This window comes from Panthera leo, chromosome E1, assembly GCF_018350215.1.
Source record: "Panthera leo isolate Ple1 chromosome E1, P.leo_Ple1_pat1.1, whole genome shotgun sequence".
NCBI lineage: Eukaryota > Metazoa > Chordata > Mammalia > Carnivora > Felidae > Panthera > Panthera leo.
Window position 1 is genome coordinate 779,161 of NC_056692.1, and position 12,320 is coordinate 791,480.

At 63.0% G+C, this 12,320-nt stretch overlaps 1 protein-coding gene across 1 annotated transcript in view; it reads left to right on the top strand.

Moving 5' to 3' along the window:
* The first annotated feature begins 287 nt into the window (after positions 1-287).
* PITPNM3 (PITPNM family member 3) overlaps positions 288-12,320 on the top strand; it is a 55,121-nt gene continuing 43,088 nt past the window's right edge. Inside the window, exons 1-4 of the mRNA XM_042916593.1 lie at positions 288-382; positions 558-664; positions 1,611-1,706; positions 8,308-8,415. Of these exons, the coding sequence (XP_042772527.1) occupies positions 288-382; positions 558-664; positions 1,611-1,706; positions 8,308-8,415 (406 nt within the window). The remainder of the gene's footprint in view (positions 383-557; positions 665-1,610; positions 1,707-8,307; positions 8,416-12,320) is intronic.

Consider the following 12,320-nt stretch of genomic DNA (forward strand, 5'->3'; position numbering starts at 1 on the left):
AGGATGTGCTGGGCACCCGCTGGTCCACGGTGAGGACCCAGGTGCCTGTGGAGGTGGGGCGGGGGGTGTTCCGGGTCCGGGTGGGCCCTTCCCCTGACCGTCCCGGGGACCCCTCGGCCCCCCTCCCCGCCCCTGGCTTCTGTGGATGTTAGTCATCATAATTACTGGGCCTGAGACGCAGACTCTGAGTGTACATCTCTTCTGATCCTTCGAGACTGGACTCCGGACTGATGGTGGTCGGTTCTTTAGAGGTGGGGAAACTGAGGCTGTGGTGTGGAAGGACCGCCATGCAGGTTGCAAGCCGCGGGGTCGGCGCGGGGCTGGGGCTCAGGCCGTGCGTCTGCGATGGAGGCCGAGGTCCTGGCCGGAACATGCTGCCCGGGTATCGGCTGCCCCGCTCCTGCACCCTCCTGCCCTCCCCGGGCTGGGCCACCTGACCGGCCCCGGACAGAGACGCACGCGGGAGCACGTCGCCCTGCGCGAGGAAGTGCATGCGACCGGCGTGATTTTCGGGGCCCTTCTCCCCTGTTCCGCCGACCTTGACGCCCCGTTGGCAGAGGGTGGCGTTGTAAGGCGGTGGTGCCTCTGAGCGGCCACCGTGACCAGGGCCCCTTCCCGCCGGTGTGTGAGCGCGAGGTCCAGCGCTCACCCTGCACGTCACGCCGTGCGTTCTGGCACACGTGGAGCACTGTCCGGACCGCTGCGGGGGGGGGGGGGGGGGGGGAGGGGGGGGGGAGGTGCTGAGCCCCAGCAGGGGGTGGGTGGGGGTGTGGGGGGAGCTGCTGAGCCCCAGCAGGGGGTGGGTAGGGGGTGGGGGGAGGTGCTGAGCCCCCGCAGGGGGTGGGTAGGGGGTGGGGGGAGCTGCTGAGCCCCCGCAGGGGGTGGGTGGGGGGTGGGGGGAGGTCCTGAGCCCCCGCAGGGGGTGGGTGGGGGGTGGGGGGAGCTGCTGAGCCCCCGCAGGGGGTGGGTGGGGGGTGGGGGGAGGTGCTGAGCCCCCGCAGGGGGTGGGTGGGGGGTGGGGGGAGCTGCTGAGCCCCCGCAGGGGGTGGGTGGGGGGTGGGGGGAGGTGCTGAGCCCCCGCAGGGGGTGGGTGGGGGGTGGGGGGAGCTGCTGAGCCCCCGCAGGGGGTGGGTGGGGGGTGGGGGGAGGTGCTGAGCCCCCGCAGGGGGTGGGTGGGGGGTGGGGGGAGGTGCTGAGCCCCCGCAGGGGGTGGGTGGGGGTGTGGGGGGAGCTGCTGAGCCCCCGCAGGGGGTGGGTGGGGGGTGGGGAGAGGTGCTGAGCCCCCGCAGGGGGGGGGTGGGGGGTGGGGGGAGCTGCTGAGCCCCCGCAGGGGGTGGGTGGGGGGTGGGGGGAGGTGCTGAGCCCCAGCAGGGGGTGGGTGGGGGGTGGGGGGAGGTGCTGAGCCCCCGCAGGGGGTGGGTGGGGGTGTGGGGGGAGCTGCTGAGCCCCCGCAGGGGGTGGGTGGGGGGTGGGGAGAGGTGCTGAGCCCCCGCAGGGGGCGGGGGCGGGGTGCTGAGCACGGGGCAGTGGGGGGGTGGCGTTCGTGCAGCTTTACCGCTCAGCTGGGACTGGGTCTCAGGACTGGCTAACAGGTATGTTCTCTTCCACAGGTGGCCCTCCCCCGGGCGGCGGTGCCCCCTGGCACCTTCGAAACGTCCTCAGCGACTCAGTGGAGAGCTCAGACGATGAATTCTTTGATGCCAGAGGTGAGTGAACTCCATCTTCCCGCCACTGGCTGGGTGAGCTTTCTAGAAGCCTCACGAAGGGGATCTTGGTGGGGGTTAGCGTCTCTCCCTCTTGGACGCTGTGCCCCGCACTTCACGCGTGCCCGATTCTGAGTCCCCGAGGCAGGGGCACTGGCTGTGTCCTTGGTCCACCTCAGGGGCTGTGCCAGGCGCTCGCTGAGCTGTAGAGGCCTCTGGGCGTGGGCGCTGCCCTCCTGATGCTGGTGGTTTAGCGGGAGAGGCAAACCCAGCAGTGACACGGAGGAAGTCACCCTCCCAAGGGGGTGACGCCCCTGCGTAAGTCAGCAGGTGTTAACAGGGAGTGGACGTGGGTCCCTAACTTAGTGGGGTTGGTCGTGCCCTCTCCGTAGTCACGAGGGGAAGGAGCCTTCTGACGGAGGAGGCAGCCGGTGTGATGGCACTCAAGCAGGACGGTGGCCCTTCCGGGGACCCAGGGGCCCGTGCACCAGGGGTCAGGGGTCTGGCACGAGGGGCAGAGGAGAGGCTGGCTGCCTGTCTGAGACCCTGTGCCAGGCACATAGGATCAGTCGCAGAGGGGTTGCGGGGCGGTGAGCAGGACTGTTGCAGACCTCCCGTGGGTACCAGGGGGGCACGTCCAGCAGGTGCGAGGGGGACACGTCCTGGGGGCACGAGGGGGCTGGCGGGCGGCGTGTCAGAGGGCGGGATGGAGGCATGTCCAGCGGGCACGAAGACGGCATGTCCAGCAGGCACGAGAGGGGCACGTCCAGGGGAGCGTGAGGGGGGCACGTCCAGCAGGTACAAAGGGACATGTCCAGCAGGTATGAGGGGGGCACATCCAGAGGGGACGAGGGGGTCAGCGGGCAGCATATCCAGAGGGCGCAAGGGGGGCACCTCCAGCGGGCGCGAGGGGGCACATCCAGGGCGCGTGAGGGGGGCGCGTCCAGCGGGTGCGAGGGGGGCACCTCCAGCAGGCGCGAAGATGGCACGTCCAGCGGGCACGAGGGGGGCATGTCCAGGGGGCACGAGAGGGGCGTGTCCAGCGGGTAAGAGGGGGGCACGTCCTGCGAGTAAGGGGGGGGGCGTGTCCAACGGGTACGAGGGAGGCCGGTGGGTGACACATCCAGTGGGTGCGAGGGAGTCACGTCCAGTGGGTGCGAGGGAGTCACGTCCAGCGGGCGCCAGGGGGGCATGTCCAGGGGGCGCGAGAGGGGCACGTCCAGTGGGTAAGAGGGGGGCACGTCCTGCGAGTAAGAGGGGGCGTGTCCAACCGGTACGAGGGAGGCCGGCGGGCAGCACATCCAGGGGGCGTGAGGGGGGCACGTCCAGGGGGCATGGGGGGGTTGGCGGGCGGCCCGTCCAGTGGGTGCGAGGGAGTCACGTCCAGCGGGCGCGAGGGGGGCACGTCCAGGGGGCACGGGGGTGTCAGCGGGCAGCATATCCAGAGGGCGCAAGGGGGACACCTCCAGTGGGCACGAGGGGGCACATCCAGGGCGTGTGAGGGGGGCGCGTCCAGCAGGTGCGAGGGGGACACGCCCTGGGGGCACGAGGGGGCTGGCGGGCGGCGTGTCCAGCGGGCACGAAGACGGCATGTCCAGCAGGCACGAGAGGGGCACGTCCAGGGGAGCGTGAGGGGGGCACGTCCAGCAGGCGCGAAGGGACATGTCCAGCGGGTATGAGGGGGGCACATCCAGAGGGGACGAGGGGGTCAGCGGGCAGCATATCCAGAGGGCGCAAGGGGGGCACCTCCAGCGGGCGCGAGGGGGCACATCCAGGGCGTGTGAGGGGGGCGCGTCCAGCGGGCGCGAGGGGGGCATGTCCAGGGGGCGCGAGAGGGGCACGTCCAGTGGGTAAGAGGGGGGCACGTCCTGCGAGTAAGAGGGGGCATGTCCAACCGGTACGAGGGAGGCCGGCGGGCAGCACATCCAGGGGGCATGGGGGGGGGGGGGTTGGCGGGCGGCCCGTCCAGTGGATGCGAGGGAGTCACGTCCAGCAGGCGCGAGGGGGGCATGTCCAGTGGGTAAGAGGGGGGCACGTCCTGCGAGTAAGAGGGGGCGTGTCCAACCAGTACGAGGGAGGCCGGCGGGCAGCACATCCAGAGGGCGCGAGGGGGGCACGTCCAGGGGGCACGGGGGGGTTGGCGGGCGGCCTGTCCAATGGGTGCGAGGGAGTCACGTCCAGCGGGCGCGAGGGGGGCACGTCCAGGGGGCACAGGGGGGTTGGCGGGCGGCCCGTCCAGTGGGTACAAGGGGGCCGGCGGACAGCAGGGGCGTGGTCAAGGGGACGAAGAACAGGAAGCAGGGAGTGGGGACGGGCGTGCCAAAGCGGGTGTGCGTTTCCGGCTCTGGGCGAGAGCGCGCACGCAGGGCAGGCGTGGGCGCCAGTGGGCAGCGGACAGAAGGTCCCCACGGTCACGCTCGCCTGGCTGCCTCCCCCACCCAGGGGCCCCGGTCCTCACCTGGCCGGCTTGGCCCCACCGGGGAAGTCACCGTATCTGGGGGGCTGACGCACTCCCGGGACAGCCAGCTATAAAATGCCTAGCGAGATGGGGTCTCGAACCAGAAACAGACCGCGTGCTGGGAAGACATCTGGGCCTGCAGCAGGACACCGGGGACGTGGCCTCATGGTCTCAGCCACGCCATTGCCCTTCTCTGGGCCTTAGTGTCCGGGTCAGCTCTGTGCCTCCGGAAGTGGGGAGTGCCCAGTTCAGGTGCCTTTCAGGGGGGCACAGGGCACAGCTGGGCAGACCCCAAGCCAACCGACACCCGGCCCATGTGGGACCCGTGTGCTGTCTCCCAGGGGTGTCTGGCCAGAGCGCTGCCGGGACTGCTTCTCCATAGCAACTAGCGCACAATGTGACAGCAGTGACGTCAATATTTTGATGCTTAGAACGCTTTTATTTAAAACATTTTGCAGTTCCTCAGGGCCGGCTTCCCCGATGACGGGACGGCTGGCAGCAGGAGGCACTGGGGGCGGGCCTGCTCACAGGCTTGCCCCCTGAGCAGCTGTGCGCACGTCCTGCCCCCGCCCCGCACCCCACAGGCTGCGGAGGCCCCCTTCCTCCCGGTTGCCCTCCCCACCCCCTGTGTGCTCTGTGCTGTCCCCGAGACAAGGCCGTTGGAGTCTCCGTGGCTCAGGCAGTCAGAGGTGAAGCTGTCCTTCTCTGTCCCCTGGGCTGGGCGAGGCCCAACAGGCAGTCCGCAGCCCCCAGGTCTGGGCGGTGAGTGTCCCGGACTCGGGCAGGAGACCGTCTGGGTCCCTGACACCCTGGGCAGGATGCCGGCTCCGTGGGCCACGGCGGGAGGCCCGGGGCCTCGCGTGGCTGGTGAGCACTGCAGGGCGGGCGTTGGGGTCCAGGTCCCCAGACCCAGGAGAGGTGCCTCCCTCCTGTCAGAGGATATCTGGGGGCCACGGCCCAGTCTGCCAGGGCTGGGGTGCAGAGCAAGGGAAGACTCAGGGGGGCCCAGAGGGGCCCGCAAGGTCTTGGAGTTCAGCACACCACCACCGTCTCCGGGCTGGGAAACTGAGGCCAGAGCGTTGGGAGGCTTGCTCAGGGTCACCCAAGGTTACTCGAGGTCAGGCCAAGCAGGGGCTAGAATCCACTCACCTGTGAGTATCTGCTCCTCGGGGACGCTGCCTCTCACAGCGGGGGTATGGCAGATGGGCGCTGTCCCCGTGCTTCCGGAGCCACCGGTCAGCGGTGGGGGTGGGAGACAGGCGAGCTGTAAGTAAGGCAAGGAAGCAGACTCCGGTAGACAGTGAAAAGCAGAAACTGGAGGGGAGAAGGGGAGAGGGGGCAGGGGGAGGGAGGGGGTGAAACTCGGGAGATGGTGTCAGGGGTGTGTCCGTTTGTCAGCACCTACCAAGTTGTATTTGTATTTTTTTTTATTATTAGTTTTGATGTTTATTTGAGAGAGAGAGAGTGAGAGAGAGAGAGCGAGCGCTGGGGAGGAGCAGAGAGAGAGGGAGACATAGAACCCAAAGCAGGCTCCAGGCTCCGAGCTGTCAGCACAGAGCCCAACGCGGGGCCCGAACCCACAAACTGTGAGATCATGACCTGAGCTGAAGTCGGACGCTTAACCCACTAAACCACCCAGACGCCTGCCTCAAGTTGTACTTGTGAATACGAGTGGTTTGTTGATCACCGTTCTGCTCAGCGTCGCTGTTCAAAGTGAAGGACTCGCCCCCCTCTAGCCTAAGGGAACACGGAGGGGTGAGTGAGTGAGCAGGAGGCGCCCCCTGCTGAGGCCCAGGCCCCTTCCCTCCGCTCGTTCTCTCGGTCCCCTCTCCCAACATCTAGACAAGAGCCGGCTCGTTGCCGTGGACCCGCACAAGCGGCCTGGTCCCCGAGGTCGCAGCCGAGCCCAACCAGGGGCCCAGCGGAGCCCTCCCCGGGCGGGACGTTGGAGGTTTCCGCCTGCCGCCTCATCTCCCGTGTCCCCTGCTCTGCTGTCCCCATGCCCGGTGGACACCCTGCTCCCCTCCTGGTGCGAGGCCGGGCGGAGAGCTGCCCTCGGTCTTGCGGAGACCCGGCTGCGTGCTCCAATGCCCGGTTCCTCCCAGCGAAGGGAACAGGATAAAGCACTGATTTTACAGACCGCGGCCGGTCTCCTGGAGAACAGGGGGCACATCTCTGGGCTTTTCCTGTGGGCACACAGCCTCCGCCTGGAAGGGAGGTAGCAGACACAGGTGCAGGCCGCCAGGGGCAGAGGTTGGGCCAGTGACTGGCCAACGTGTGGCCCCAGGTGAGTCTCTGGGGCCCGGGCCCCTTGTGTTGCACACAGCCGGGGTGGGGCTGGTTGTCCCTGGGACGAGTGGGCTGCTGACGCTGTGGGCGCTGGGTAACGGAGCCATCCCGGGAGCAGAGCACAGGCGTGTTCCTGAGCCTGTCCCTGTCTCTCCGTTAGGGATGGGAGCAGAGAAGCCAGTGTCTGGGGGTGGGCACCTTGGCCCCCGTAGATTTTACAGATTCACAGTGTTCTCCTTCACCCTCATGATGGCCTGCTGGAAAGGGCTCCAGAACCAGAGCTGTTACTCCCAAGGAAGAGATGAGAAGACAGGAAGAGTTGAGGGCACGTGCAAAGGCCCAGGCTCATGTGGGGCAGAGTTTGGACTGGAATCCAGCCAGGAGCCTGCCCGGAACACGGCACTGCCTAGACGTGTAGACGTGTGCCAGAATGGAGCACATGGGGCTCGGGAAGTCATCTGGGCAGGTGTGGATCCTGGGCGGGGGGCTGGGGGGCCGATCTAGGACGTCCAGGGCAGGCCACCAGGATTGCAGGACTCTTGAAACAGTGTACCTGGGCTTCAGTCCTGGCTCTCGCCGGTGACCTTGGGCAAGGTACTGAGCTACTCCGCGTTTCAGATCTCTCGTCTATAAAATGCAGATGATGAGGGTTGTACCTTTTCAGTATCATGATGAGAGTGGGGTGAGTTGGTATTGGTAAGGCATTATGACCATCTCAGTGTAGAGGAAACATTTCATCAGCGTTGTTAAATAAATCAAATAGGCGAGTCCATGAGGCTGGCCGAGGTGTCCCAGCCAGAAGTGGGGGAGAAAAGTGCTGAGCTCCAGAGCGGTCAGAACTCTGGACAGCTCCCCGTGCTCTGCCATGTTGGTTCTATCTTTGGCAGTGAAATGGGTCCTGTCCCTTTATTCTCAGTTGTCGTGAGCTTGAGGATTTTCGCCACCACCCTTTAGTACCTGCCCCATGAGAGAGGGCACAGCATCCTTTGCCAGGAAGGCCCGTCACTTTGCAAGCGGGGGCAGGGCACACCTGTGGGTTTGTTCTTGAGGCAACGCCCCGCTTTGGGACGAGGGACCGCACCAGGTGTGTGCAGCTGTCGTGTGGGACCCAGGGGCTTGTGTTCGGTGTGGTTGGGGAATATGGCCCCACTGACTTCTTCAGAGTAATCGCTGAGCTCAGGTTGGGTAAGGGCACGGATAGAGACAGGGTTGGGGGGGGCGTGAGGAGAATGGGGGTATCACTACGTTCATAAGGTTGAGATGAGAGTCAGTGGTTCTGTACAGCTCAAGGCTTGTTTGGAGCCAGAATTCCGCGCCCCGGTTACTGCAGACCTGCTTCTGCCCCATTCAAACCCCAGATACCTGTGGCAACCCCTTCTCATGCAGAGGAGTAACCATAATGTCTTTATCTGTGGGCACCTCGTGTGCTCCGAGACCTTTATCCCCCTTAGCTCACTTAATTCTCATGGCAGCTCTTTGAGGTGGACCTTGCCAGTCCCGTTTTTCTGATGGGAAAACTGAGGCTCAGAGAAGTCAAGTCATTTACCCAAAGAAAAACTCGTGGCAAGTGGCAAGGTTTTTCTTTTCCTTCTTTTCAGGAAACACCACCCTTGTTGCCAGGAACAGAAACTTGTGTGGGTTTGCACCCTTTCCCAGGACTGTCCCCTGGTTACTTTCTTCAGCCGCAGCTGGGGGGCCCCGTGGGGCACAGCAGCGATGCCTGCTTGCGGCAGAAGCTTCCTGAATGTGTTGTACTGTCCAGAGGACAGACACGTCCAGCAGTCGAGGTCTGCGTCAACGGCTAGGGTCACCTGAACACAGCCTGTCCGCTCACGCCCATCTCTGCTTCCCCCACAGAGGACATGGCCGAAGGGAAGAATTCCATCCTCATCGGGATGAGCCAGTGGAGTTCTAACGACCTGGCGGAGCAGATGGGGACCTTGGGGAGACTGGAGGGGCACCAGGGTGAGCCCCCGGGGTGTGTGTGAGCGGATGGGGTCCTTGGGGAGACCGGAGGGGCCCCAGGGTGAGGCCCCGGGGTGTGTGCACGCGTGTGCTGCGGGAGTGCTGGTGCGGACAGCTCGGGGCCAGAAGTCGGGTCTTCTGTAAAAAGTCTTCTGTCTCTCCAGACGCCTCCCTTCCCCCTACCTGTGCCCCCTGAGCTCTGTGACCTGCAGGGACCCTCGTGGGTGCTTGCACATGGCTGTCTGTGCAGAGCAGCTCCAAGGTGCTTGGGCAGAACTTCCTGTGTCCCTAGGATGACCACGGGGGGCATGGGTTATGAGGGGCAGGTGGTGGGGGCCAGGCTCCTTGGGGTGGGCTGGGGGTCCGCTGCTTAGTCTGGGAGCCTTTGAGAAGGCACCGGGCAGGGCGGCCGTGGGGATCGTAACTTCCTTGGGCTGAGTGCCCGGGGAAGGGGATTCATCCAGGAGACTTTTCGTGGAGGGGGGCTTGACCAGGAGCTTAATCAACAGGCAGAGCAGGCCTGGCCCTTCAGGCATCCCGCCCGTTTGGCCATTTTGCATCACTAACAGATTTTTTGTTGAGCACCTACTGTGTATGTGTGCTTGGTAGGAGGAGTGAAGGTGACATGGCTGAGATCTCCGACCGTGACACGGTGACAGGGTACAATCAGGACGTAAGGGGGTGAGGTTTGGGCTGAGGGTTGCTGGGCCTGCGGTGGGAGGGAGGTGGGAGAGGGGAGCAGGGAAGGGTTCCTGGCAGTGAAGCTACGGGGCCAGGCTAGGAGACACAAGTGGAGGACGCAACTCAGCTGAAGGTCAAAACGAGAGGGGCTGCATTTGATGGAGGTCACTCAGGGACGAGACAGATCGAGAACCCACCTGGGTCCACGGTGCTCGCGTCCGCACCTGTCATCCTGGGGCTGCTGTTTTCTGTCCCTCGTCCCACACAGCCCTCCACCCACCTCCCCTCCTCCTGGTGGCCTGGCCCCGTCATTCCTCACATGGTCTGGGCCAGGCCGCCCTCTCCGGACGTGTGTTGCTCCAGCGGCCGTGTTGGTGCTGGTGCTTTGTCTGTAGCCGCTTTCCTTGAGCCCCTTCCCCGCCCCCTTGGCTCGGTGCTGTCCCCGTGCCACAGTGCCGGACACGCCGGGGGTGGCCGTTCATTTCACAGATGCAGAACCCAAGGCCTGGGGAGGCGGTGTCTCGCCCAGGGCCCTCCAAGTTGGTGGCAGCCTCGCGCTCACATCCCTCGTGTCCTGGTTCCCAGCTGGGCGGTGTCCGGGGCCTCTGCAAGGTGGTCAGGTTCAGGAAACCCAGAGGCTTCAAGGAAAGGCCCTCAGGCCACTGCTCGAGTCTGGTCCCCCGGGCCAGTTCAGAAGCGACTTCCCCATTGACACAGCCGTGCATTGGTCTGCTCTTTCCTTCGCCCCAAGCCCTGGAGGGGCCCAGAAGGGGTCACGGGTTCTCTGTAGCCGTGAAGACAAACCCAGATCTTAGTCATGACCCATCTGGCCATCCTCTCCCAGGCCGGCCCGCTGGCAGTCAGAGAGCGTGACTCAGCCCAGTGTGAGCCGGGGAGGGGTGAGGAAAGGCAGGGAGAGGGGCAGGCACAGGGAGGCAAGCGGAGAGAGAGGGACACAGGGGCCGAAGCTACACTCTGCGCGGTCTGGGCTTGAACGTGGCTTCACGGCCGGGCAGGTTCACGGTGGGCAGAGTGAGGCTTCTACACAAGTCGGGAGGACCGAGTGAGCCGGTGGTTGGCTAAGCGCTCTCAGCGACAGGTGGTTGTGGTGCGGGGACAGGTCCCATTCTGGCAAACAGCCGTAGGCGCTCACCTGCTCACCGGGGAGAGGTGCATTGGCAGGGCAGGCGAGGAAGAGGAAACCAGCCATGTCCCCATCCCCTGGGGATTCATGGTGTGATTCCTCCACAGGACAGAGGAATCCTTCCACTCACCGACCGTTATCAGCCATGACGGGGGCTTCCCCGGGGCGGGGTGTGGGCACAGTGCTTGGAGGGGCTCACGGCCGAGGAAGAGCGGGGTCCCGGCCTCCGTGACCGTGACTGCGCAGGAGGAGGCTGAGCTCGGGGCCTCAGGAGGGAGGCTCCGGGGGCACTTCAGGAGAAGGCTGCCTCCCACCGTCCGGGGGCGGTGCCTTTGTTGTTCCTCCAAAGGAGTGGGTTTGCTTTGAAGTCCCATCATGGACGGAGCAGACCTCAGGGACCCCTGCCCTACGGGGACTTCACTTTAGCGCCTCGCCTTCCACGGGCTGGGGCCACGCTGTCGGGGTGACGGTGTGGTTTCCAGCCACTGATCCTGCAGCCTCCATCCGCCACGGAATCTTCCACGTTCCGTGGGCCCCTCTGCTTTCTCCCCTGGGTTGTATTCCCCTTGTTGATTTTGGTACTTGTGTATTAACCCTTCTTCACCTTGAGCTCGGTTACAGGTTTGCATTTTGTTGGTGAATTTGGCCCAGCATATACACGTGTACAGATTTACATTTTGTGTAATTATGTAAGTGCCTGTTGTACATGTGTGTGAACATACAGTGAATGTGCATGTGTGTGCATATAATGTAAAATGTTTAGCGTGTGTACATGTGATACATAATATGTATCAATGTCTGTATATGACGTATATCATATTCACGTAAACATATTCAAACATACATATATTTGTGTGTATATATACACATATACACACAACTTATTTTTTCAAATATTTCTTTTTTTTTTTTCAATGTTTGTTTATTTTGAGAGAGACAGAGCATGAACAGGGGAGGGGCAGAGAGAGAGAGAGAGAGAATGAGAATCCCAAGCAGGCCCTGTGTTGTGAGCGCAGAGCCCAGCGTGGGGCTCGGTCCCACGAACCCTGAGGTCATGACTGGAGCCGGAATCAAGAGTCAGATGCTCAACCGACTGAGCCACCCAGGTGCCCCTCAAGTGTTTCTCTCTCTCTCTCTGATTCCCTTTCTAGAGCTTGCATTAGACGGATGCTGGACCCGTGTCTCACCTTGTCTGGGCCCGTTCTTATTTCTTGGTCCCTGCTGGGCTCTAGAAACTTTCCTTGGCTCGAACACGGTCAATAGCTCGCCAGACCAGTTTCTCTTCTTCTGCTGTTGCCATCCCTCTGGTCAGCTCTTCTGTGGAGTTTGGTTTTTTTTGTTAAAGCAATCCTGTCTTCGTTTTCACGCGCTCTGTTGGGTTTTTTTTGTTTGTTTTTTTTTCCAGATACTGATACAACCTGTACTGTCCATGGGTGCCGTGGACTCATTCTGTGCTTTTCACAGCCTCCCTCCTCCCTGTGCTTTTTAAGTTCGGAGTCTCCTGGTGGGTTAGAAGTGGATGCAAATGGCCCCCACACACTTGAGTTTGGGCTAATTAGCCAAAGATCCCTAAGTGAGGTTATGGCACAGAACAGGAACTGGTGTGTTTCCAGTGACCTCAGGAAGCACAGAGCTGCCGTTGACGTTGTCCAAGTAAAGCGGGTCTTGCCAAGTTTTGTTTTGGTTTTTTTCAATCGAGACATAATTCACATACCAGACAATCCACCCTCTTCAAGTGTATACTTCAGCAGTTTCTGTGTATCTTGTACATTCACAAAGTTGAGCAGCTACCTGGTTCCAGAACATTTCCTTCTCCCCGGAAAGACACCTCCTAACCTGTCAGCAGTCACCCACCATTTTGCTCTCCTCAAATACGGAATTGCGTAGAAATGGAATCCGACAGTATGTGGCCGTCGGTATTGAGGTCTGCCTTGGCATCACGTTTTCGAGGCTCAGACGTGCTCTGGCATGAACCAGAATTTCACTGCATTCCACGCTTGAGTAATAGGCCCCCGTATGGCTGTTGCACATATTGTCCATCCATCCATCGGCTGGACCTTTGGGCTGTTTCCGCTTTCTT